The following is a 24,591-nucleotide window of genomic DNA, read 5'->3' on the forward strand; positions in this document are numbered from 1 at the left end:
ATATGTATATATATATACTTATGGAATGGTTGACAATGCCTGTCTTTTGGTCAATAATAAGAGCACTTGAATAGAGTAAGTCAAATAGTGCTTGCAATGTTTAATTAAAAGAATACGTAAATCAAATGTACAAAACATATTTACATTAAACTTTGGGCTTCCATAGAAAGTGAGTCAAGAGACGCAACAAGAACCAAACAGCTGAAGAGTTAAAGTCTGGAGCCGCAGGTTTGATGAGTCATCAGTTTCACTTCCTGTTCTTCTTCTTCTCTTACTTTGGTGCTTCAACAATAAATACATCTGAACATGTGACTCCATATGTACACATTATTAAATATTGATATACAATTATACATTCTTCATTCACACATTATGACATCATCCTTGTCTCCTCTCCTCCCTCCCTCCCCTCCTAGATGTGGCTCAGACTCTGGGCCATGGTCATGGACCTCCTCTCCTTTCCTTGTCTCCTCTCCTCCCTCCCTCCCCTCCTAGATGTGGCTCAGACTCTGGGCCGTGGTCATGGACCTCCTCCGCTCTCTCCCTGACAGTTTCTGGAGCAGCGACTCCCTGAAGGTGCGACACATGAGGAAGTAGATGACCGGGTCGAAGCAGACGTTGAGCGCCGACAGGAACAGGGTCCCCTCCTTCAGCTGGAACAACAAGAACCGGTTCTCCCAACTAAAACCCAACTCCGGCCTCTGGCTCAGATTGTACGGCACGCGGCACACGTGGTATGGCACGAAGCACACGGAGAACACCGCCAGGAGGCTGAAGATGCTGCGGTTGGACTTCCTGCAGACGTCGCTGCCGTTGTCAGGGCGGCGCACGCGGCGGTAGGACCGGTAGACCCGGCACGCGATGGAGGTGTAGCAGTAGGCCAGGACCAGCAGGGTGACCCAGAACAGACCCACGCTGAAGTACGTGGACACCCGGTGCCACCGCACGCCCAGCGGCGTCTTCAGCTGAATGCAGCGCCGACTGTTCTGCTCGTCCGCCGGCTGGCTGGTCAGAATCACGTTGGGCAGCATGCAGAAGAGGAGGAGGCTCCAGGTGAGGAGCGCCAGGACCCGGGCGAAGCTGACGCTCTGCAGGAGGTGCAGCGGGGACACCCTGCCCAACCTAGACCTGCAGGAGGAGGAGGAGGAGGTGGAGGAGGAGGTCCCCATGATCCTCACGTACCTCTCCAGGCTGATGAGCCCCATGAACAGGATCCCCACGTACATGGAGGAGTAGAAGAGCACCGAGGTGTAGCGGCAGATCACCACGTGGAGGCGCCAGCCGCCGAGGCCCAGCTGAGCCGCCGGCCTGAAGGGGAAGGAGGCCAGCATGAGGAGGTCGGCCACCACCATGTTCTTCAGGTAGACCACCAGACCCGAGTCGCTGGGCACCCGGAAGAAGATCCAGGCGGCCACGCCGTTCAGGGCCGAGCCCACCACGAAGATCAGCAGGTAGAGCGAAGGCAGCACCTGCTGGGTGAAGGTGCTGCCGAAGTCTGATTGGTTGGTGGGGAGGAGGGAGGAGTTAAGGTGATCCATCGCTGCAGACACACAAACAACACAGCTATGAACATTATGAATATATCATATATGTCCTATATATATAGATATATAGGACATATATATCATATATAATCATGAATCAATAACACCTGCAGACACTTTGTGGTTCTAAGGTTTGACATTTCGAAGAGGTTCTAACTTAACTTTTGTAATTTGTAATAATAAAAACATTCAGATCTTCAGTAGATTGATGAACTCCTTCATGACTCTCATGAACACAAAGGTTCCTCCTCACAGGAGCTGCCGTGTTTACACAGAGACACGAGGACAAATAGAAGACGTCCTGACCTCCTGTTTGTCCTCCTGTTCACACACACTTCCTCCTCACACCGACTCATCCCGGTCCAACACACACACTCCTCCTTCATCCTGCTGCTACAAAGGAGGAGGAGGAAGAGGAGGAGGAGGAAGAGGAGGAAGAGGAGGAGGACACCAGGCCGCCTTTTGTTCTCCTGACTTTATTTTATTTTTAGCTTTGCTGTGATTGTTTCTCGTTATTAAAAAAATCAAACAACCTGAAACACTTTTAAACGAAGAAGAGAAGAAGAAGAAGGAGAAGATGAAGAAGGAGAAGATGAAGAAGGAGAAGATGAAGAAGGAGAAGATGAAGGAGAAGAAGGAGAACAAGAACAAGAAGAAGAACCAGACCACCTTTTGTTCTCCTGACGCGTTATATTTTTAGCTCTCGTCCCGACCCGAGCGGGTCTCGAACCTATGATTCCTGCTGTGATCGTTTGTGATGAAAACAATCAAACAACCTGAAACACTTTTAAAATCACATTCTGGCTTCTACGTCTCACCTGAAAACAGAAAATATCTTAAAGGAATATTATCTGTGTGTTTCAGTACACATGTACTACTATTAGTATGCCAAAGAAGCTGCAATGTGTACCAGAAGTATACGCTTCGTGTTTCATGACTTCCTGTGTTTCTGTGGCTTCAGATTAAAACTCAGATTATATATTAAAGATATTACACTTTTAACAAAGTGAGGAAGAGGAGCATCTCTTCCTCAGACACACGAATGCAAGAGTCTTTGCCTCCTGTCCTTGTGTCCTCCCCTTGTATCCTGTACTCGTCTCCTCTCCTTGTCTCCTCTCCTTGTTTCCTCTCCTCTCTTATCACATCCCCTTGCCCTTTCTCCTCGTCTCCTCTCTTCTCTTGTCTCCTCCCCAATCTTTTCTCCTGTCCTTGTCTCCTCTCTTTTCTCTTTTCCTTGTTTCCTCTCCTCCTTTGTCTCCTCTCCTTGAGCTTGATTCCTCTCTAGTCTTGTTTCCTTGTCTCCTCTCCTTTTCACCTCCCTTTGTCTCCTCTCTTGTCTCGTCTCTTGTTCTTGTTTCCTCTCCATATTGTCTTCTTTTCTTGGCTCCTCTCTTCTCTCCTCCACTGATCCTTGACTCCTCTCTAGTCTTGTTTCCTTTTCACCTCACTTTTCACCTCACCTGCCTTTGTCTCGTCTCCTTGTCTCCTGTCCTTGTTTCCTGTCCTCTCTGTACTTTTAATTCCTAGACATCACAGGTCAGAGGTCCTCCTCTCTAAAGGTTTCCTTCCTTTATTCTTCGACTCTTTCTCTCTCTGTGAAGATGAAACCAATGAATCAGCTGCTGATCAGCTGCTCAAAGAAACAACTTCTGCTTTCACAGGAAGTGATGACTCATCATCTCTCATCATTCGCAAGAATCATTTGTTTTGCAAATGATTCCAGCTAACAGGAAACGTATTCATCATCGTTACTGAGGATAAACAATGAGTTTAGTGTCACTGTGGATAAACAAACCCGTCACAGAGGGATTATGGGTAAAAACACACTCATAGTATCGGCATCAGAATACATTTAAAGTACTCACTCTGCAAAGTAGTATATGATAATAATAATCTAAACTTTAGTTGCAGATTAAGATGATCTTGATGTTCTATGTGTCTAAACTTAACTCCAGATTAAGATGATCTTGATGTTCTATGTATCTAAATTTAACTCCAGATTAAGATGATCTTGATGTTCTATGTGTCTAAACTTAACTCCAGATTAAGATGATCTTGATGTTCTATGTATCTAAATTTAACTCCAGATTAAGATGATCTTGATGTTCTATGTATCTAAACTTTAGTTACAGATTAAGATGATCTTGATGTTCTATGTGTCTAATCTTTAGTTGCAGATTAAGATGATCTTGATGTTCTATGTATCTAAACTTTAGTTGCAGATTAAGATGATCTTGATGTTCTATGTATCTAAACTTTAGTTGCAGATTAAGATGATCTTGATGTTCTATGTATCTAAACTTTAGTTGCAGATTAAGATGATCTTGATGTTCTATGTATCTAAACTTAACTCCAGATTAAGATGATCTTGATGTTCTATGTATCTAAATTTAACTCCAGATTAAGATGATCTTGATGTTCTATGTATCTAAACTTTAGTTACAGATTAAGATGATCTTGATGTTCTATGTATCTAAACTTTAGTTATAGATTAAGATGATCTTGATGTTCTATGTATCTAAATTTAACTCCAGATTAAGATGATCTTGATGTTCTATGTATCTAAACTTTAGTTGCAGATTAAGATGATCTTGATGTTCTATGTATCTAAATTTAACTCCAGATTAAGATGATCTTGATGTTCTATGTATCTAAACTTTAGTTACAGATTAAGATGATCTTGATGTTCTATGTGTCTAAACCTTAGTTACAGATTAAGATGATCTTGATGTTCTATGTATCTAAACTTTAGTTACAGATTAAGATGATCTTGATGTTCTATGTATCTAAACTTTAGTTACAGATTAAGATGATCTTGATGTTCTATGTATCTAAACTTTAGTTACAGATTAAGATGATCTTGATGTTCTATGTATCTAAACTTAACTCCAGATTAAGATGATCTTGATGTTCTATGTGTCTAAACCTTAGTTATAGATTAAGATGATCTTGATGTTCTATGTATCTAAACTTTAGTTACAGATTAAGATGATCTTGATGTTCTATGTATCTAATCTTTAGCTCCAGATTAAGATGATCTTGATGTTCTATGTATCTAAACTTAACTCCAGATTAAGATGATCTTGATGTTCTATGTATCTAAACTTTAGTTGCAGATTAAGATGATCTTGATGTTCTATGTATCTAAACTTAACTCCAGATTAAGATGATCTTGATGTTCTATGTATCTAAACTTTAGTTGCAGATTAAGATGATCTTGATGTTCTATGTATCTAAACTTAACTCCAGATTAAGATGATCTTGATGTTCTATGTATCTAATCTTTAGCTCCAGATTAAGATGATCTTGATGTTCTATGTGTCTAAACTTTAGTTATAGATTAAGATGATCTTGATGTTCTATGTATCTAAACTTTAGTTGCAGATTAAGATGATCTTGATGTTCTATGTATCTAAACTTAACTCCAGATTAAGATGATCTTGATGTTCTATGTATCTAAACTTTAGTTGCAGATTAAGATGATCTTGATGTTCTATGTATCTAAACTTAACTCCAGATTAAGATGATCTTGATGTTCTATGTGTCTAAACTTTAGTTACAGATTAAGATGATCTTGATGTTCTATGTATCTAATCTTTAGTTACAGATTAAGATGATCTTGATGTTCTATGTATCTAAACTTTAGTTACAGATTAAGATGATCTTGATGTTCTATGTATCTAAACTTTAGTTACAGATTAAGATGATCTTGATGTTCTATGTATCTAAACTTTAGTTACAGATTAAAATGATCTTGATGTTCTATGTGTCTAAACTTTAGTTACAGATAAGATGATCTTGATGTTCTATGTATCTAAACTTTAGTTACAGATTAAGATGATCTTGATGTTCTATGTATCTAAACTTTAGTTGCAGATTAAGATGATCTTGATGTTCTATGTATCTAAACTTAACTCCAGATTAAGATGATCTTGATGTTCTATGTATCTAAACTTTAGTTACAGATTAAAATGATCTTGATGTTCTATGTATCTAAACTTTAGTTGCAGATTAAGATGATCTTGATGTTCTATGTATCTAATCTTTAGTTACAGATTAAAATGATCTTGATGTTCTATGTATCTAAACTTTAGTTACAGATTAAAATGATCTTGATGTTCTATGTATCTAAACTATAGTTACAGATTAAGATGATCTTGATGTTCTATGTATCTAAACTTTAGTTACAGATTAAGATGATCTTGATGTTCTATGTGTCTAAACCTTAGTTACAGATTTAAATGATCTTGATGTTCTATGTATCTAATCTTTAGTTACAGATTAAGATGATCTTGATGTTCTATGTGTCTAAACCTTTGGTGTGACTTCCTCAGTGAATGTCTGTGGTTTATTCATCATCTCTGGGTGTTTGATGAGTTCATTCTTTGTAAGTTTTAATGTGAACACGTTGAGTTCTGAAGAAGCGTTCATTGTGGCTCACGTCCTGTTTTAAATATTTTCATTATGATGAAGTACTAGAACCAGTGTTTGATATCGTAGTTTTAGTAGTTCCTGATAGATATTATAGGTTATTAACATATTCATGAGTTTTGGTCTCTTTTAAACACAAAGATATAAAATGTTAACCGTACAAACATGTAAACATGAAGATACAAATAGGTTTGAATCAGTCTGTTGATAACTAGCAGCTCATATCAAGCAGTGATTCCTCTAAAATCACAGAAACAGTATTGATCCTCTGAATGTTTTCTTTATCTTTAGACACGTTATTCTTTCAGTCTCAGATAATCTGATTTCTGTCTTGACTTTTTTAAACTCCTGTAACTTTCATTGTCTCTGTGGTAGAAAAGAGTTCACTCACCTTTCAAACCGTCAGCTGTTCACTTTACATCCAGATGTTTGCTCTTCATGAAACAGAAGTCACTGCTGCTGAAAAACCCTCTGAAGAGTCTGGAGGAGGTTTACTTCCTCTCTGGTTCTGTCCCTCCCCCTCTGTCCTCACCCGTCCCTCTCTCTCTGCCCTCAGTGTTGGACACATTAAGCTGTAAAACATTGTCTTTTTCAGACTTGTGGAAAGAAAACATTTATTTTACTACTTTGTCTATTTGTGTCTGTAGATTTTTCCTAAATTCACCGTTAGATTATGCCTCATTTGCATATTTAAACATAACATTTCATACTTGTAATGCAAAATATAAAAGTTTTCTATTCAACTGGAGAAGTTTTCTGGTGAAATCTTTTACAGTTTATTAATTTTTTTAATCAATCTTTAAATTCTCCAAACTGTTTCATGGGAGATCAGAACTCGATGAATGTCAGTGCCACTGATATGAGAGGTTTATTGTTTATTATCCATCACATTGTGTTTTAATGAGCGACTAAAGAAGCCTGTTTGTTCTACTGAACCACTCAGAAGGTCTTTGGTTCCAGCAGCAGTCAGATCTTTAATGAACACTTTGAGATGTTGTTCTTAGATTTAGCATCACTGATGTTAATCATGTCTCAAATGACAGTTATGGTATTATTTATTCATTGTAACTGTGGAAACTATGTATATTGTTGTCTGTTTGTTTGGTGGCAAATCAGTTTCCCCCTGAGGAATAATAAAGCTTTAAATAATTTAATAATGTAATAATTGGTCGTGGTGTGAGCCGTACGGGTCAACATGTGTTACATTGTGTTGGTGGACTGACTGTTGGTAGACTGTTGGTAGACTGTTGGTAGACTGTTGGACTGTTGGTGGACTGTTGGTGGACTGACTGTTGGTAGACTGTTGGTGGACTGTTGGTGGACTGTTGGTGGACTGACTGTTGGTGGACTGATTGTTGGTGGACTGTTGGTGGACTGACTGTTGGTAGACTGTTGGTGGACTGTTGGTGGACTGACTGTTGGTGGACTGTTGGTGGACTGACTGTTGGTGGACTGTTGGTGGACTGACTGTTGGTGGACTGTTGGTGGACTGTTGGTGGACTGACTGTTGGTGGACTGTTGGACTGTTGGTGGACTGTTGGTGGACTGACTGTTGGTGGACTGTTGGTGGACTGTTGGTGGACTGACTGTTGGTAGACTGTTGGTGGACTGTTGGTGGACTGACTGTTGGTAGACTGTTGGTGGGCTGTTGGTGGACTGACTGTTGGTGGACTGTTGGTGGACTGTTGGTGGACTGACTGTTGGTGGACTGTTGGTGGACTGTTGGTGGACTGACTGTTGGTGGACTGTTGGTGGACTGTTGGTGGACTGGAAGGGAAGTGGATCCAAAAAACAGGACTCAAACCAGTAAGACCGATGTTCCACACCACGATGTGGTTTTGTTGCCTAAAACCTGACTTTCATTTTCAACGTAATGTCCCCCCGAAATTAAAACGTCTCTCTGCACGAAACCAACAGATAATATTTAGTGACTTTCATAAACTGTCCTGAGACTGTGATGTAAAGACTGAGTCCTCCTGGTCCAAATATTTACACACAAATGTCTGTTTGGTTTTACTCAGTGAGCTGTTTGCTTCTTCAACATTTCAACAGCAGCTAAACATTTACTGGGAAATCCAAAACCCTCCAGTAGTGGAGTATGTATATATATATATATATATTTGGGCTGGGCAAGTTAACGCATCATTATCACGTTAACGCATTAATTAATTAACGCCGACAATTATTTTATTCCACGTTAATGCAGTTTTTTTGTTATTATTAAGCGACATTTTTGACACAAGAACCGGGCAGCGAGCGGTGAACAGCTGTTTGTGTGGCGTCTCTTCCGTCTCTTCCTGTTTCCTTCCCCTATATTCCCCTGGGTCCTAAGTCCCTCCATGTACAGCTTCTTATCACCCTCTATGTACCAACGTACATTTATAACAAACACCACACATGTTACGCTAATCAGCGTTGCATAGCGTCTGACCAACATACCAAAAACAGCAAAAAAGAAATGATTCATTTACATTATTTCTTTAGAGTTTTTAAAGTTGTTTAGTTTGTAATATGTATAATAATCATATCATTTAGTTATCACTACTGAGAATTTAACAAACATAAAACATGACGTAGATAGGTTTGCAGGTTTCAAGATGTATATTTAAATTCATCTCTGACACACATGAAGATAAAGTTGTGAACACGCTGAATATCTATGATCAGAATCATTATAACTGTGTTATAACTGCTGCTGTGTGAAGAGAATCCTGCTGTTAACAAGAACCTGATGAGTTTAAAGTGTTTAAACCAAATGTTGTTGACCTTTAGTTCATAGAGCAGCACTTTAACATAAAAGTGCACAATACACTACTTTTGAATTCATTATTGAATTTTGTGCATAACAATGAGATTAATCACGATTAAAAATGTTAATCGTTGCCCAGCACTAATATACATTAGTTTACACATATTACACACATATTTTAATAACTAAAGATTGTCCAGACTTTAAACTTATTGTTTTGACAATCTGCCGATCAGATTAATTGATTGATTGATTGATTGATTGATTTGTTGTGTATAAATCAGATTTATCACGTTATCTGTGACGTGTTATTGCAGCAGAGTGACGTTGATGCTCCGGTGTCGTCCTCCCACGCCGCTCCGCTCTGGAGGAGAATGGGAGGAAGAGGAGTCCAGCGGAAGATATCTGAGGAGAGGAGGAAGGAGAGGAGGAAGAGGAGCTTCTCTGTTCATCTGAAACAACATGCATGTCTGCACAGCTGCAGAGAACATCTGTGATCTTTCTTTAGATTAAAGCGTCTAGATGTTTGCTTTAGAAGTGCTTCATGGGGATAAAAGTCTTTGATGATATAAATATGAGACATTTTCTATCTTTATGAATTCTGCTCACCTTGAATGACATTTTTATACGTTTTATTGTTGATTTTTCTTTTTAAGTTTACTATTGCAGTACTTGCTTATTATCTGTTTTTAATGTTTTTATCTTTTTTTATTATTATTTTTATCTTACTATATTTATTGTTTTGCAACAAAACATTAAGACAATTTCTTTGTAAAAATATTTGGCAATAAACCTGATTCTGAGTTGTTGTTTTTTTACTATATATTTTTTATATTTATTAATATATTTATGTCTCTACGTTTAATTATTTAATTACAAATCTATTTCCACATTTCTATTTTTCCACATTTAAATACATGTAGAAATAAGTCAAAATATAAATAATTTTGTAGCAAATACATAACTAAAAGAATAGAAAGGAAGAAATATATTTACAAGTTTTAAAAAAACAATAAATACATGAAAAATGTGTTTTATTGCCTATTATTATATATTTTTAGTATTCTTTTAATTTCTGATTATTCATGCTCATTTATTTATGTATTTATTTCAAAGAGGATTTTTTTGTGGGAACACATAAATATGTATAAAGGATAATATACGTAAGATAGGAAAAGTAAGTAAAATAAGAATAGAGTAAAAATAGAAACAAGACTCAAAATGACAATGAAGCAGTATACAAACAGTCGCCGCTACTTGAGGTATATCAAATGTGGTGTGTAATATAATTAAAGGGGAAAGTGTAAATTTAGCATTTATAATTTCCTTTTGAAAATAATAACATTGCTGAATTTTATTAAATTCGCAGTATTTGTATTTTATATTTCACTTTATTTTATATTTTACTGTAAATTTTAAAATATTTCTACTTTGCACTGTGTTGATTGTTGTTGGTTGTTAAATTCCTTGTATGTTCAACGTGCCATGGCAATAAACGGTTCTGATTCTGATTCTATGTATTAAAGTCCTGTTCCAGTCTCAGAATCTGGTCCGTAGTTTAGCTCCTCCCCTCCTGATCCATAGACCCACACCCCGTGTTTTACCTCTCGCCCTTTCGCCTGCCTACGCGACCGGAAGTTGAGATGAAATCAAGAAACGGAACCTGAATTTATCCCCAAAAATGGATTGAAATTGTAAAAAGGTATTGTTGTTATTGTTGTTGTTTTTTAACCCTTCAGATGATGTCCAACACCGCGAGGAGCGGTGACATCATCCACTTGAACGTCGGAGGGAAGAGGTGAGGACCCGGATGTTGTTGGAGAGCTAATGCTGATCGGCTAGCTAGCTAACGTTAAGTTACTGAGAACACTGCTAACAATGTTTTTAATGAGTTAACTAAGCATTACTAAGCATTAAACACATGGGTGACTATTGTATAGACTGTTCACTCATGAAAAACTTCACTTAAGCTAGTTTCTAAACCAAATGTGACGCTTTTCTTCACACTTATTGTTATTAGCTAATGCTAACTAGCATGTCCTGTGATCTACTGATTCTTTTGTCAGTCAGTTGTGTTTTAAAGGAAAGTAAGGTAGAGAGAGAGAAAGAGACACACAAAGAGAGAGAGAGAGAAAGACAAAGCAAGAGAGAGAGAGAGGGGGGGACAGACAGAGAGAGAGAGAGAGAGAGAGAGAAAGACAAAGCAAGAGAGAGAGACACTAAGAGAGAGAGAGAGAGAGGGGGGGGACAGACAGAGAGAGAGAGAGAAGTATGAGTATTGTTAGTACCTGTCAGTGTTTTTATTACAGCTGATGTTTCCTTTTTTTAAACTCTATATACAGTTTTTATTCATTATAAATATTTGCACATCAACACAACATTAAGAAGCTGATTGTGATTTAATTCACCAAAAGCTTAAGAAATACAATCTTCCTAAATGTCCTCAATTAAATAATACCCGACTGACAACAGGAAGGTAGATCCTCTGAAGAAGAGGAGGTGACGAGGTGGTGTTTGTGTACTTGTTACAGGTTCAGCACCTCCCGACAGACGCTCACCTGGGTTCCTGACTCCTTCTTCTCCAGGTGAGAGAAGAACATGCAGTGAAATAAGAAGATGTGACATTTCTACCTGAGTTTGGTCTCAAGGTTCTTCTTCTGTGTAAACGTCTGTTTCAGTCTGCTGAGCGGGAGGATCTCCACTCTGAAGGATGAAGCTGGAGCGGTGAGTTCAGTGTGTGTGTGTGTGTGTGTGTGTGTGTGTGTGTGTGTGTGTGTGTGTGTGTGTGTGTGTGTGTGTGTGTGTGTGTGTGTGTGTGTGTGTGTGTGTGTTTGTTAATAACTGTGTTGTGTGTGTGTGTGTTCTCAGATCTTCATTGACAGAGACCCCTCTCTGTTCGCCACCATCCTCAACTTCCTGCGGACCAAAGAGCTGCACCCCCGCTCCATCAACGTGCACATGCTCATGCACGAGGCCGAGTTCTACGGCATCACACCTCTGGGTGAGTGTAGAGAGCGTCTGTGTGTCAGTGAATGCATCACACCTCTGGGTGAGTGTAGAGAGCGTCTGTGTGTCAGTGAACGCATCACACCTCTGGGTGAGTGTAGAGAGCGTCTGTGTGTCAGTGAACGCATCACACCTCTGATTTGTACATGTTGAGTCTGTTTTAAAGACTTCTGATCTGTTGAGGTTCAGCCTTAACTGTGACTTTGTGTTAAATGTTGTCCCCTCACTATAATATATATATATATCTATCTATATATATATAGATAGATATATATGTGTATATATACCTGTTGCTGTGATGTCTGGTGAATACTGGTGTTTTGTTATCAGTGCGTAAGCTGCAGCTGTGTGACGAGTTGGACCGATCGTCCTGTGGAAACGTGCTGTTCAACGGATACCTGCCTCCACCAGGTACACAGCAATATACACAGTAATATACACGGTAATATACACAGTAATATACACAGTAATATACATAATATACACAGCAATATACACAGTAATATACACGGTAATATACACAGTAATATACACAGTAATATACACGGTAATATACACAGTAATATACACAGTAATATACACGGTAATATACACGGTAATATACACGGTAATATACACAGTAATATACACAGTAATATACATAATATACACAGCAATATACACAGTAATATACACAGTAATATACACAGTAATATACACGGTAATATACACGGTAATATACACGGTAATATACACAGTAATATACACAGTAATATACATAATATACACAGCAATATACACAGTAATATACACGGTAATATACACAGCAATATACACAGTAATATACACAGTAATATACATAATATACACAGCAATATACACAGTAATATACACAGTAATATACACGGTAATATACACTAATATACACAGTAATATACACAGTAATATACACAGTAATATACACAGTAATATACATAATATACACAGTAATATACATAATGTACACAGCAATATACACAGTAATATACATAATATACATAATATACACAGTAATATACACAGTAATATACATAATATACACAGTAATATACACAGTAATATACATAATATACACAGTAATATACACAGTAATATACATAATATACACAGTAATATACACAGTAATATACATAATATACACAGTAATATACACAGTAGTAAACACAGGGTTAAGAACATGTGAACCTTACATAAAATAGTTCTTTATTATTTTGGTTATTTATTCATCTATAGTTTTTGATTTAACTTGTTAGTAATTCATCCTTCATTAATCTATAACTTATTTAATCTATTTTATTTTTGGTGATTCTTCTTTAACTCATCTGTTTTTGGTTGCTAACCCAGGACCAGCTCGTGTTTAGTTCTTCATAACTCACATTATTATGAATCATTGTTATATATGGAGACGGTGGCTGAGTGGAGAGCAGGGCCGTCCTTCAATCAGAGGGTCGCCGGTTCAATCCCCGGCTCCGCTAGATGCATGTTGATGTGTTCTTGAGAAAGACACTAAACCCCAAAATAGAGACAGAATCTGAATTGTAAGTCGCTTTGGATAAAAGCGTCTGCTAGATGACTGTAATGTAATATATTGATGCTAAAATGTGATATAAATGTCTTCATGCATTTTGGTGAAAATAATTCTTACATAAACACTAGTGAGGATGTGACGTTAAATCATCTTCAAAACTCAGTAATGTATCTTCTGTCTCACCCTCTGTGTCCTCTACTTCCTGTCCCGTGTGTCCTCTACTTCCTGTCCCGTGTGGTCTCTACTTCCTGTCCCGTGTGGTCTCTACTTCCTGTCCCGTGTGTCCTCTACTTCCTGTCCCGTGTGGTCTCCACTTCCTGTCCCGTGTGTCCTCCACTTCCTGTCTCACCCTCTGTGTCCTCCACTTCCTGTCCCGTGTGGTCTCCACTTCCTGTCCCGTGTGTCCTCTACTTCCTGTCCCGTGTGGTCTCCACTTCCTGTCCCGTGTGTCCTCTACTTCCTGTCCCGGTGGGGTCTCAGTGTACCCAGCGAAGCGGCGTAACCGTCACAGCGTGGCCGGGTCTCAGTTCATGGCTGGTCGGGTGGCTCCGGTCAGACGGAGCAACACGATGCCTCCAAACCTGGGGAACTCTGGGATACTGAGAGGAAGCACGGAGGAGCGGACGCCCGGAGGTAGAGAGACACACACACACACACACACATATATACGTAACATCTATATCTAAAGTGTGTGTGTGTGTGTGTAGGTCAGTTGTCAGATACCGGTATGGTCCGGATCATCTGTGGTCATCACAACTGGATCGCTGTGGCTTACGCTCAGTTTGTCGTCTGCTACAGGTAAACACGGGAACAGATCTACTCAATATGTTCTACGTTTATTATTAGAGAGCTTTTCTTTATGTTTTTAACCCCCCCCCCCCCCCCCCCCCCCCAGGGTGAAGGAGTCCACCGGGTGGCAGCAGGTCTTCACGTCCCCCCGTCTGGACTGGGTGATCGACCGAGTCGCCCTGAACGCCAAAGTGATGGCCGGCTCTCTGGGAGACAACGACAAGATGGTGGCCGTGGCCTCCGGGACGGAGATCATCCTGTGGGCCATCTGTCCCGACGGCAACGGGAACGAAATCGGTGCGAAACTTCTACTTCCTGAAGAACAATTATCCTTAAATGTATGTTTTGATTCCCAAAAGCATCCTGAGAAAACCGACCACATCTATGACGCTTTGTGTGTTTTCTTCCTGCAGGCGTCTTCAGTCTCAACGTGCCGGTAGAGGCGCTCTTCTTCGTTGGTAACCAGCTGATCGCCACCAGCCACACGGGGAAGGTCGGGGTTTGGAACGCCGTCACCAAACACTGGCAGGTGGGCGGAGACTCGCCGGACGTCGCATTAATTTACTGCTTTCAGTCCCATGACCGTGAATTTAACTTTAATCACAGGAAACAATCCCTCAGTGGGTTTAAATGCACTCAAGTCAAACCAGGTTTCTGTAACCAGGAAGTGGACCAGAGGAACCTGGTTTCTCCCTATTTTCCAGTAATCAGAATTACTGTGTGATGTTCTCTGTGTGCAGAATCAGGACGTTGTTCCCATCAGCAGCTACGACACCGCCGGCTCCTTCCTCATCCTGGGCTGCAACAACGGATCCATCTACTACATAGGTGAGTCACCTAGTGTGTAGGAACCAACTAGGAACCAACTAGGAACCAACTAGGAACCAACTAGGACTGAGCTGAGATGTTTGTTTGTTCGTCAGATGTGCAGAAGTTTCCTCTGAGGATGAAGGATAACGATCTGCTGGTGACCGAGTTGTACAGAGACCCGACTGAAGACGCCATCACTGCTCTCAGTGTCTACCTCACTCCCAAAACCAGTACGGACCTATGATACTGTTTAAAATACTACTACTACTACTACTGTTACTACTACGTGTTAAACCTGAGGCTGAAACATTCTGGTCCTGTGATCAGGTGACAGCGGGAACTGGATCGAGATCGCGTACGGGACCAGCTCCGGGGCAGTTCGAGTCATCGTTCAGCATCCAGAGACGGTCGGCTCAGGACCGCAGCTCTTCCAGACCTTCTCCGTCCACCGCAGCCCCGTCACCAAGATCATGCTGTCTGAGAAACACCTCATCTCAGGTACGGGTCCTAGAGACGCCTGGAGACACCTGGTCTCTGGTCCTAGAGGGTACCAGACACTCATCCAGTTTGTTCGTCACGTGTCTCTGAAGTTGTCCTCGTCTGTCTTCCGTCAGTTTGTGCCGACAACAACCACGTGCGGACGTGGACGGTGACTCGCTTCAGAGGGATGATCTCCACCCAGCCGGGCTCCACGCCGCTCACCTCCTTCAAGATCCTCAGCCTGGACGACGTGGACGGACACGGAGGCTGCAGCGCCGGCACAGAGATCGGTAACACAAACACCCGCAGGGGCTCAAATCTCAAGTTTGTTCCTCGATGTTTTTCTACGAGCTGGTCTCTCGTGTAATGCTGCTGTTGTCCAGCAGAGGTCCCACCAGTGCACCTGTGTGTAGCCCGCAATGCATGTGAATGTGGTAGAGTGTGTTCCTGTGGAGGTTCACAGGTGTCTTGTGGGTTCAGGTCCGTACGGAGAGAGAGACGACCAGCAGGTGTTCATCCAGAGAGTCGTACCGGACACGGATAAGCTCTACGTGAGGCTGTCGTCCAACGGGAAGAGGTGAGTGTGTGTGTGTGTGTGTGTGTGTGTGTGTGTGTGTGTGTGTGTGTGTGTGTGTGTGTGTGTGTGTGTGTGTGTGTGTGTGTGTGTGTGTGTGTGTGTGTGTGTGTGTGTGTGTGTGTGTGTGTGTGTGTGTGTGTGTGTTGATGATAAGGCTGGCAGGAGAGGACCGATGAGTTGAACCAGATGTGTGTGTGTGTGTGTGTCAGGGTGTGCGAGGTGCGTTCAGTGGACACCACCTCCATCACGGCCTTCATGGTCCACGAGTGCGAGGGTTCGAGTCGCATCGGCTCTCGGCCTCGTCGCTACCTCTTCAGTGGCCACGGCAACGGCAGCATCCAGATGTGGGACCTGACGACCGCCATGGAGATCGCCGGCAAGGTCGACATCAGAGGTCAGAGTCTTCAACAAACTTTATTGTTCCCCCTTCAGAGGACGGCAGCGTTAGCGCTCCCGCTACAAAACAGCCGTGTGATTCATTCGCATGTTTACGGCTGCGAGCTCTGTGATTGGTCGGAGGAGTGACGGGGCGCTCTCATTGGTTTGTTTGGCAGCGCTGGGCGGGCCGACGGAGGAGGAGCTGCTGGAGCTGCTGGACCAGTGCGACCTCGCTCTGACCAGAACACCCGACAGCACACCGAGAGCCTCCACCTGCAGGTAACACGCCCGCACCACGCGGTGGTCATGCTTCTGCTGTTGATGAGTCGTTGATGAGTCATGTGACTTCCTGTCCCCCTTCTAGTCTTCACTCTCAGCTCACGGACGTCTTCAGGATGGAGCGTCTCCACTCTGCAGCCGGAGCACGAGGAGGCGGAGCTTCGGGTTCGTCGGCCTCGTTGTGCGGCAGCCTCCCCCGGCAGGCTCCGCCCCCCGCGCCCCTCACCAAACCTCCCGTCCGAGACTCCGCCCTCTGCGGGCCACAGACCCTCAACATCCCCGCCTATGCCCACAACTCCGCCTCCGGCCACAACAACCAGACCCCCAGCCCCCGTCCCCCCAGACACCTGGACCGGGACAGAGAGTGGGGGTCTGTGCGCAGGGGCAGCTTCGTGGAGCGCTGCCAGGAGCTCGCTAAGGGTTCAGAGGCGGCGGGCTCTGGGTTCGGGGTCCCGGCGGGTTCGGAGGGCAGCAGGCGGAGCTTAGCGGTGTGCACCGAGCTAGAGGCCAGGTTTGGCCTCAGGACCCCCACCACCTTCTCCGTGTCGCCCGGTGCACGCCACTCCCCGGGAACGCCTTCATCCATGTCGTCGTCGTCGTCGCCGCTGACCTCGTCTCTGTCGCACCGCAGGACCACGCCCACTCCCCCGACAAGCCCCGCCCCCGCAGCCGCGAGCCCGACGCGGTCCAGTGCGCCCGCCTCACCTCACCGCGGCGGCGCAACGTCTCCCGTCGACGACCCGGCTTCCCCCGAGAGCCCGGCGAGTCCGGACAGCCCCGCCACCGGACCGCCCACCAGCCCCAAACCACACATGAACGAGACCAGCTTCTGATTGGCTCTTCAGACCGAGACTCTGCTTCTGATTGGCTCTTCAGACCGAGACTCTGCTTCTGATTGGCTCTTCAGACTGAGACTCTGCAGACAGACTCTCCACTGTGTTATTAAAGCTGCATTCATTAATATTCTCAGTCAATGAATCAGATGACTGAGTGATGTCAAAGGGCTCTGTTGTAGTTCTAACAGCGTATGTTAGCTGTAGCCAGCTAAGCTAATGCTAACAGTGAACATGAGGCTAACTGGTCCCAGTTGTACTGGAAGTTACATCGTTGATGTACTCAGTGAATACAGAAGTCATTTAAATGATGATGTTATATTTATACTTTAATGTTTGTATTTTCAAACGTTTCACTTTATTTTACGAGAGAAGAGGAATAAAAACCGTTAATAACAACGTTATCGATAATTAAGTTTGCGATCCTATAGAACTACAGTACATTTACTCAAGTACTGTTCCTGAGTACAACGTTCAGGTACTTGTACTTTACTGTCATTTTCTGCTACTTTCCACTTCTCAACAGCTCAGAAGTACATATTGTACTTTTTACAGTTTTAGTTACTTTACAGATTCAGGTTAATAATCAACTAATAATTGATGTATTCTTACAGATTAAACTACCAGCAGTATATCCAGTTCATAAAACAGTGATGAACATGATAATATAATGTATATTATTCTGCAGAAGTAACTATTGATGCTAATCGTTGCTGATAAATAAATCTGCGTCTTCGACTTCATTTCTAAACTGTGATGGAGAAGATCAGATGAAGAAGATGAAGATCAGATGAGTGTTGGTGTGACGAGGAGGAGAAACTCTTCAGTGAAGCTTTCACTTTGTTTCTGCAGCGTTTTAACCAACAGAGGAACTTTTTCTAACCGTTTGTATCTTCAGTCTGAACAATCTTTTATAAAGAAATCACAAAAGTTTTATCAAAGTTTCATGTTTTCAATTTGTTGATGACGGTAAAATCACTCTGATGAACACAAACACGTCGTCTTCAGTCCGTTCACTTCTTCACAGAGGCGAACCTGAACGCACCACCGTCACAGCCAATCAGCTGTCAGCTCTGTCGGCTCTTCTTCAGTTCTGATATCTGACGACAGCGACTCTTTATTTCACAGACTCCATATTTTATTATATATATACATGTATTTTATGAGTATTTGTAGGAAATATCTTTGTTTAATTAAACTCATTACAGGCAAAATATTATTAAAAACTTTATTTTATATATGTTGAATTAAGTACTACACAACAAATATATCAACTAATAATTGATGGAGAAACAATGATTAAACTGGTTTTATAAATGTGAGATTGAACTGGTTCCACGTCACGCCTTCCAAGCTGGCAGCCGTGCGTCTCCCTCGGAGGCTGTTGTGTTCGTTCCGTCTCAGTCCTCCAGGTGTCGCTGTTGTGTTCCTACCACCACCGCGTTGACCCGGAAGTGAACGAGCTCTACCGGTAGTGAATGACCCCTGCCTGGGTCACCGGGCTCCACCATGGCGTGGAGGAGCTGCGCGGTTCTGCTCAGACTGAGCGGAGAAGATGTTTTACGGAGCTCTGCGAGGGGAGGCAGGTCAGTAGAGGTGGAAGGAAAGGTGGCGAAAGGTAGCTACCAAGCTAACGCTAGCTGTTAGCTAATGAGCTGTTAGTTTGGTGCTGTGTTGATATGTCTATTTAACTGGGTTAGCATGCTAATGTTAGCTGGTAGCTAACAGAGCTGTTTGGTGCTGTGTTATGTCTATTTAATTGGGTTAGCATGCTAATGTTAGCTGGTAGATAACAGAGCAGTTTGTTTGGTTCTATCTTCATATATCAACACAGTTTAATTGCTCAATTATCTTTCTTTTTAAATACACACTCAAGATAATTAAATATTGCTTTAAGTTTTACAGGTTTCATTTCAGTACTTGTGTCTGTTAGCAGCTCTATGTATCACTGTAAATACTCATGAAGAGCCTCCCAGGTACCGACACGCTCCACATGTTAGTCTCACTCAGTGTGACGTGAACAAAATAACTCCAGTAATCAGCACGTGACTTTCCTCTTCACACACTACTGTACATCTCACTGGGAGCTGTTTCTGTGCTAAAATACATGGAAGTTCATGAGCTGAATGACAGTTTCTTTACTGTACAGGATCACTTCTTCAGACAGGCCCGTTGAAGTATCAACAGTCAGTGGTTGCTAATATAAAAGCAGAGATTACAGTGAGACGGACTTGTTGTCATGTTCAGATGAAGCTTATTCTACGGACACGTCAACATTAACAGCTTATTGTGTGGAAACTGTCACTGTTTATGAATTGTTCTGTTTGTCCAGCAGGTGGCCTCACGGCTTCCAGCAGAGATGCGGCTTCAAGAAAGTCGCCAAGAAACCAGAATCCAAGAAGGTGGAGGAGGAGCTGGTTCCCCCCCACACAGAGTCCTCAGAGGCTGCGCTCCACCGTCGGACCCCGGCCCCCCATATGGAGCAGCATCAGGCTCCACCGAGGTCCCCCCGGGCCTTCGGCCGGCTCCTCAGACCGCTCGTCTTCACCGTGGGGGTAGGTGTGGTGATGTTTAGCCTGCTGGGGTTGGAGGTGACGTCGTCGTCACAGACGGGTGTTAACTCCATGTCAGTTTACAGGCTGCTCCTTCGGATCCGCGGCCATCTGGCAGTACGAGTCTCTCAAGTCTCGAGTCCAGAGCTACTTCGACGAGATCAGAGCCGATTGGCTGGAGAAGCTGCGTCCTCAGAAACGAGGAGACGTCCGCAAAGAGGTGAGGAGGGTCCGATCAGCTCCGATCAGCTCTGACATCAGGCTGAAGTGGTTCAGGTTCAGGTGTGAACGGGAGTCAATATTTTCCTCTGGCATCCTGTGAAGTCTGTCTTTTTGTGAACAAATGTTGCTGACCGACCCACCAAAGAGTGTTTTTAAATCAGCGTAGTGTGTCCTGGTGGGTCACAGGTGTGATGGTCTGGTCATGTTTGGAAAGTCTTCAATTCAAGCCTCTTAGGTGGAGTTTTTCAGGGATTTTTCTTATGGAATTTAATTTAAACCAGCTAAAAGTGATGCTGTAATGCTAAGCTAAGGGATGTTGAGTTTTTAGCAGAATCCTGTGACCCAGTAAAGACCGACAAACATTCATCTATCAGCTTTACAGACAGGAAGTTGTCTAATTAACAGACCTTGTTCTGGCTTACATCACTTTATAATGTGGTTCACCGCCTGAGCGCTGATTGGCTGTTTGTGTTTCAGATCAACCAATGGTGGAACAGCTTGAGTGAGGGTCAGAGGACGGTCACAGGTGAGACGGCATCCAAACAAACTGCGGAACAAATCACATCCAAAATCCGTATTAAACTTTAGTCTAATAAACGTTACGATCATAATCTTGACCCCTCTGTCTCTGTGTTGTTGGTCTTTTTCCCAGGGATCATTGCTGCTAACGCCATAGTGTTCTGCTGTTGGAGAGTACCGTCTCTGCAGCGCTCCATGATCAAATACTTCACCTCCAACCCGGCCTCCAGTGAGTCCGCATGCTCACACTGTTACCAACAGCTTTTTCAGGTCCTCAGGGTGGTGCGTTCAAGGCCCTGTACACCTGATCACGTTTTAGATTCAGCTTCTAAACAGATCAAACCAACAACAAGTCTGTAACTGTTTCTGACGGTTGTTGTCCATTTCTGACTGTCGTCTGTGTCTGACTGTCGTCTGTGTCTGACTGTCGTCTGTTTCTGACTGTCGTCTGTGTCTGACTGTCGTCTGTGTCTGACTGTCGTCTGTGTCTGACTGTCGTCTGTGTCTGACTGTCGTCTGTGTCTGACTGTCGTCTGTGTCTGACTGTCGTCTGTGTCTGACTGTCGTCTGTGTCTGACTGTCGCCTGTGTCTGACTGTCGCCTGTGTCTGACTGTCGTCTGTGTCTGACTGTCGTCTGTTTCTGACGGTTGTCCGTTTCTGACTGTCGTCTGTTTCTGACTGTCGTCTGTTTCTGACGGTTGTCCGTTTCTGACTGTCGTCTGTTTCTGACTGTCGTCTGTTTCTGACGGTTGTCCGTTTCTGACTGTCGTCTGTTTCTGACTGTCGTCTGTTTCTGACTGTTGTCTGTTTCTGACTGTTGTCCGTTTCTGACTGTCGTCTGTTTCTGACTGTCGTCTGTGTCTGACTGTCGTCTGTTTCTGACTGTCGTCCGTTTCTGACTGTCGTCCGTTTCTGACTGTCGTCTGTGTCTGACTGTTGTCGCTTGTCTTCCTGCAGAGGCTCAGTGCTCTCCGATGCTCCTCTCCACGTTCAGCCACTTCTCTTTCTTCCACATGGCCGCCAACATGTACGTCCTCTGGAGCTTCTCCTCCAGCGCCGTCTCCATGCTGGGCAGAGAGCAGTTCCTGGCCTTCTACCTGTCTGCAGGTGCTGTACCACGAAACACCCGTCTGTCTGACCGCAAGTCAATGTGTTGATTGTTGATGTTTACACTGATTTGATTCTTTTTTTATTCCAGGTGTTGTTTCTTCATTTTTCAGTTATGTGTGTAAAACGGCCACCGGGAGGTTCGGTCCGTCTCTGGGAGCCGTAAGTGACAACGAGACAAAACTAATCAAAGTTTACAGACACACAGCTCATCACAACTCATCCATAGCAGTGAAGGAAAGGAGATTGTTTTATTTTAAAGCATTAAAGGTAGAGAATCACTGTTTTACAGCTGTAGTAGAATAAATGGTCAAATATTAGAGAAAAATATCCCAAAAATAATCTGCAAATAGTCTGTAATTTATTGCTTATTGTTATGAACCAAAACACCAAAACAAATCCTACTTGACGGTGAACCCGGCTCTGATTCTGGAGCTCTATGTTGACTTTGACTTAGAGGACTTAAGTCCTGGATCTGTGGGGGACCTCAGGGTCCAGGATCCATGAACCCCGCCCAGTGTCTGACCTCACCGTCTGTCTGTGTGTCTTCAGTCCGGAGCCATCATGGCCGTCCTCGCCGCCGTCTGCACCAAGATGCCAGAAGCTAAACTGGCCATCATCTTCCTCCCCATGTTCACCTTCACTGCTGCCAACGTAAGACTCGCTTCATCTGCTTCACCTGCTTCACCTGTCTGACAAACGCCATTAATCTCATCCTGCCCCCCCCCCCCCAGGCTTTGAAGGCCATCGTCGCCATGGATACAGCAGGTGTGGTGATGGGATGGAAGTTCTTTGACCACGCTGCTCATTTAGGAGGAGCCTTGTTTGGAATGTGAGTCTTCTTTAGGTCAGCGCTGTGTGGGGGGGGGTGTATATCAGTGACGTCACGTCAACACGTTCCACGTGAGAACAGAACTCCTGAAGCTCTTCCTTCATTTGTCTTGTTTCTATTTTGAGTTCAAATCTTCTGGGAAACACGACAAACTGACTTCTTTGTTTTTCCTGCAGACATTTAGTCGAATTATACTCGAAGAAATCAGCGTTTTATTTATCGATGATGTCATTGATTGTATTCCCTCGTGTGTGGGATCGAAGGATCGACTCTGTGTTCACACCGAACGCGATGAACGCGGCGAGATTACATACAAAGTCTATGTACAGACGCGATGAACGCAAATTTGCGATGGCGCGGCGCGTTAAAACGCCGAATCGCCCCAAACGCAGAAGTTGAAATATTTGAACTTCTGCGAAAAAATCTCGTGACGCTCCAGCGCGATAGCCAATCAGCGTTGAGTTGCTCCCCATGTCATCAGTGAAGTCCTGCTGTTGTTGAATCAGGAAATAAATGCTGTAGCCGCCATGTTCAGACGCTGCCGTATTTACGTCTAGATGACGTTATTGTGAGTGTTGATGGAGCTGCTATAATGTTAGCATAGCATAGCACCGATCGATCCGAGCTCCATTGAGAAAACAAGTACAAATCGGCATCATTACGTAGTTATTTCGGAGTCCCTTTTTGTCGGTTTATTGCCGTTAAATCACAGCCAAATCAGTGTATTGTGTGTTCATACAGCTGTAGTAAACAGACGTGTGGCTCGCTAGACACAGTGAGCTCGATGAAATCCACGGAGCTCCTCCGGACTATGTTATGAACCAGACATGACGGCGTTTAGTTCCCCGTGATATCTGGGACTTCCACAACACGTACTGAGCAGAAATAGAGGTGATCTTTCTACGTTGTTTCTACGTCCAGCGCGATGCGCGCGAATGAACACAAATAGTCCCGGCGATTCACCGCGTTTACACACCTTTACAGTGAAAAAATACCAAACTAACTAAATCACCAAAGTCACAGGAAACACTAACGAATGGAGCAGCAGTAGAGCAGCAGTAGAGCAGCAGTAGAGCAGCAGCTCCTGAGGTCTGAGCGGTAGAACGTCTTTATGCAGTCTGAGGTGTTGTAGAGCTCGTAGAGAACAGCTTCAGCTCCTCATGAAGGTGAAGACGTTCTAAATATCGCGTTGACTTGAACTGATGGATCCTTTTAGGAGTCTAAAATACGTCCGTCTACTGTAGTAAAACATTGAGAATGTTCCGTTTGTTTCAGTGACGCGATAATAATCTAATTATCAAACTAATAATCTGAACTAACTTCCCATCATGCTCTCTGTTCCCTCTCTCTCCTCCAGCTGGTACGTCATGTTCGGTCACAAGATGATCTGGAAGAACCGAGAACCTTTTGTTAAACTTTGGCACGACCTGAGAACTGGAGGAGGTTCTGGTGGAGGAGGTGCTGACGGAGGAGGAGGAGGAGGAGGCGCCGTGTAGGACGCTGAAACACCGGGGCTGCTGGGAAAAAAACAAAGATGTATAAAATGTACAGAGGCCGGTTCGCTGCACCATTGGGCTTCCCCAGGACGAGGTATCGGGAAGCAAAGATTCATGTTCATATTTATAAAAGATCATTCACATCAACGATTCCTTTCTTTGTTTGTTTGACTGTTGTTGTGTTGAAGTTTGTTTATTTAGAGACAAATAATCTCAGCGGTCCAAGAAGATGAAGTTTCTACAGAAACTATCGATTAATCATGATTCTGAGGAATATTAAAATAACACGAGGACTGAATCCAGTTCACATCAGGAGTCACTCTGGTTCCAGTGAAGTTAGAGGAACTCAAACGTCTCTTTTAACGTGAGAAAGGATGAAGTGAGTTGTGTTTTCTGCTTATTTGTTTGTGTGTTTTCTTTTGAATAAAACTGTAAAATGA

General features: G+C 43.1%; 3 protein-coding genes across 5 annotated transcripts; 2 read left to right on the forward strand and 1 right to left on the reverse strand.

Annotated features, from left to right (window-relative positions):
• Window positions 1-491: 491 nt before the first annotated feature.
• On the reverse strand, window positions 492-1,538 carry LOC306701308 (P2Y purinoceptor 14; the record flags this gene model as incomplete). Its single annotated transcript, XM_079166582.1, has 1 exon — window positions 492-1,538. One exon carries the CDS (start codon window positions 1,536-1,538, stop codon window positions 492-494), a length of 1,047 nt encoding a protein of 348 aa, XP_079022708.1.
• Window positions 1,539-10,356: 8,818 nt separating this feature from the next.
• On the forward strand, window positions 10,357-18,352 carry shkbp1 (SH3KBP1 binding protein 1). 2 transcript variants are annotated; one of them, XM_079165680.1, is made up of 17 exons: window positions 10,357-10,522; window positions 11,256-11,309; window positions 11,403-11,448; window positions 11,593-11,725; window positions 12,061-12,141; window positions 13,757-13,909; window positions 13,984-14,074; window positions 14,172-14,362; window positions 14,479-14,594; window positions 14,806-14,893; window positions 14,989-15,105; window positions 15,203-15,373; window positions 15,490-15,645; window positions 15,836-15,932; window positions 16,142-16,326; window positions 16,487-16,589; window positions 16,675-18,352. In XM_079165680.1, the coding sequence occupies exons 1-17, from the start codon at window positions 10,464-10,466 to the stop codon at window positions 17,420-17,422; spliced, it is 2,589 nt and encodes an 862-aa protein (XP_079021806.1). In that variant the 5' UTR covers window positions 10,357-10,463; the 3' UTR covers window positions 17,423-18,352. The 2 variants fall into 2 exon arrangements, with proteins under 2 accessions (XP_079021806.1, XP_079021807.1); XM_079165681.1 differs by having other exon boundaries at window positions 10,362-10,426.
• A 573-nt stretch (window positions 18,353-18,925) lies between these two features.
• parlb (presenilin associated, rhomboid-like b) lies at window positions 18,926-24,591 on the forward strand. 2 transcript variants are annotated; one of them, XM_079165778.1, is made up of 10 exons: window positions 18,926-19,008; window positions 19,755-19,977; window positions 20,054-20,194; window positions 20,674-20,722; window positions 20,849-20,944; window positions 21,674-21,823; window positions 21,915-21,985; window positions 22,376-22,477; window positions 22,558-22,655; window positions 24,013-24,591. In XM_079165778.1, exons 1-10 carry the CDS (start codon window positions 18,932-18,934, stop codon window positions 24,149-24,151), a joined length of 1,146 nt encoding a protein of 381 aa, XP_079021904.1. In that variant the 5' UTR covers window positions 18,926-18,931; the 3' UTR covers window positions 24,152-24,591. The 2 variants fall into 2 exon arrangements, with proteins under 2 accessions (XP_079021904.1, XP_079021905.1); XM_079165779.1 differs by having other exon boundaries at window positions 19,758-19,977.

Source organism: Pholis gunnellus (assembly GCF_910591455.1).
Source record: "Pholis gunnellus genome assembly, chromosome: 9".
NCBI classification, from domain to species: Eukaryota; Metazoa; Chordata; class Actinopteri; order Perciformes; family Pholidae; genus Pholis; species Pholis gunnellus.

What these genes read in the sequence shown, in the direction of transcription:
- shkbp1 (XM_079165680.1), top strand. Translation starts at nt 10,464, where the DNA reads ATGATGTCCAACACCGCGAGGAGCGGTGACATCATCCACTTGAACGTC. An exon ending in CGGATACCTGCCTCCACCAG is followed by an intron (nt 12,142 to 13,756) that starts GTACACAGCAAT and finishes GTGGGGTCTCAG; the next exon opens with TGTACCCAGCGAAGCGGCGT. An exon ending in CCGTCACCAAACACTGGCAG is followed by an intron (nt 14,595 to 14,805) that starts GTGGGCGGAGAC and finishes CTCTGTGTGCAG; the next exon opens with AATCAGGACGTTGTTCCCAT.
- parlb (XM_079165778.1), top strand. Translation starts at nt 18,932, where the DNA reads ATGGCGTGGAGGAGCTGCGCGGTTCTGCTCAGACTGAGCGGAGAAGAT. An exon ending in GAGGAGACGTCCGCAAAGAG is followed by an intron (nt 20,195 to 20,673) that starts GTGAGGAGGGTC and finishes TTTGTGTTTCAG; the next exon opens with ATCAACCAATGGTGGAACAG. An exon ending in TCACCTTCACTGCTGCCAAC is followed by an intron (nt 22,478 to 22,557) that starts GTAAGACTCGCT and finishes CCCCCCCCCCAG; the next exon opens with GCTTTGAAGGCCATCGTCGC.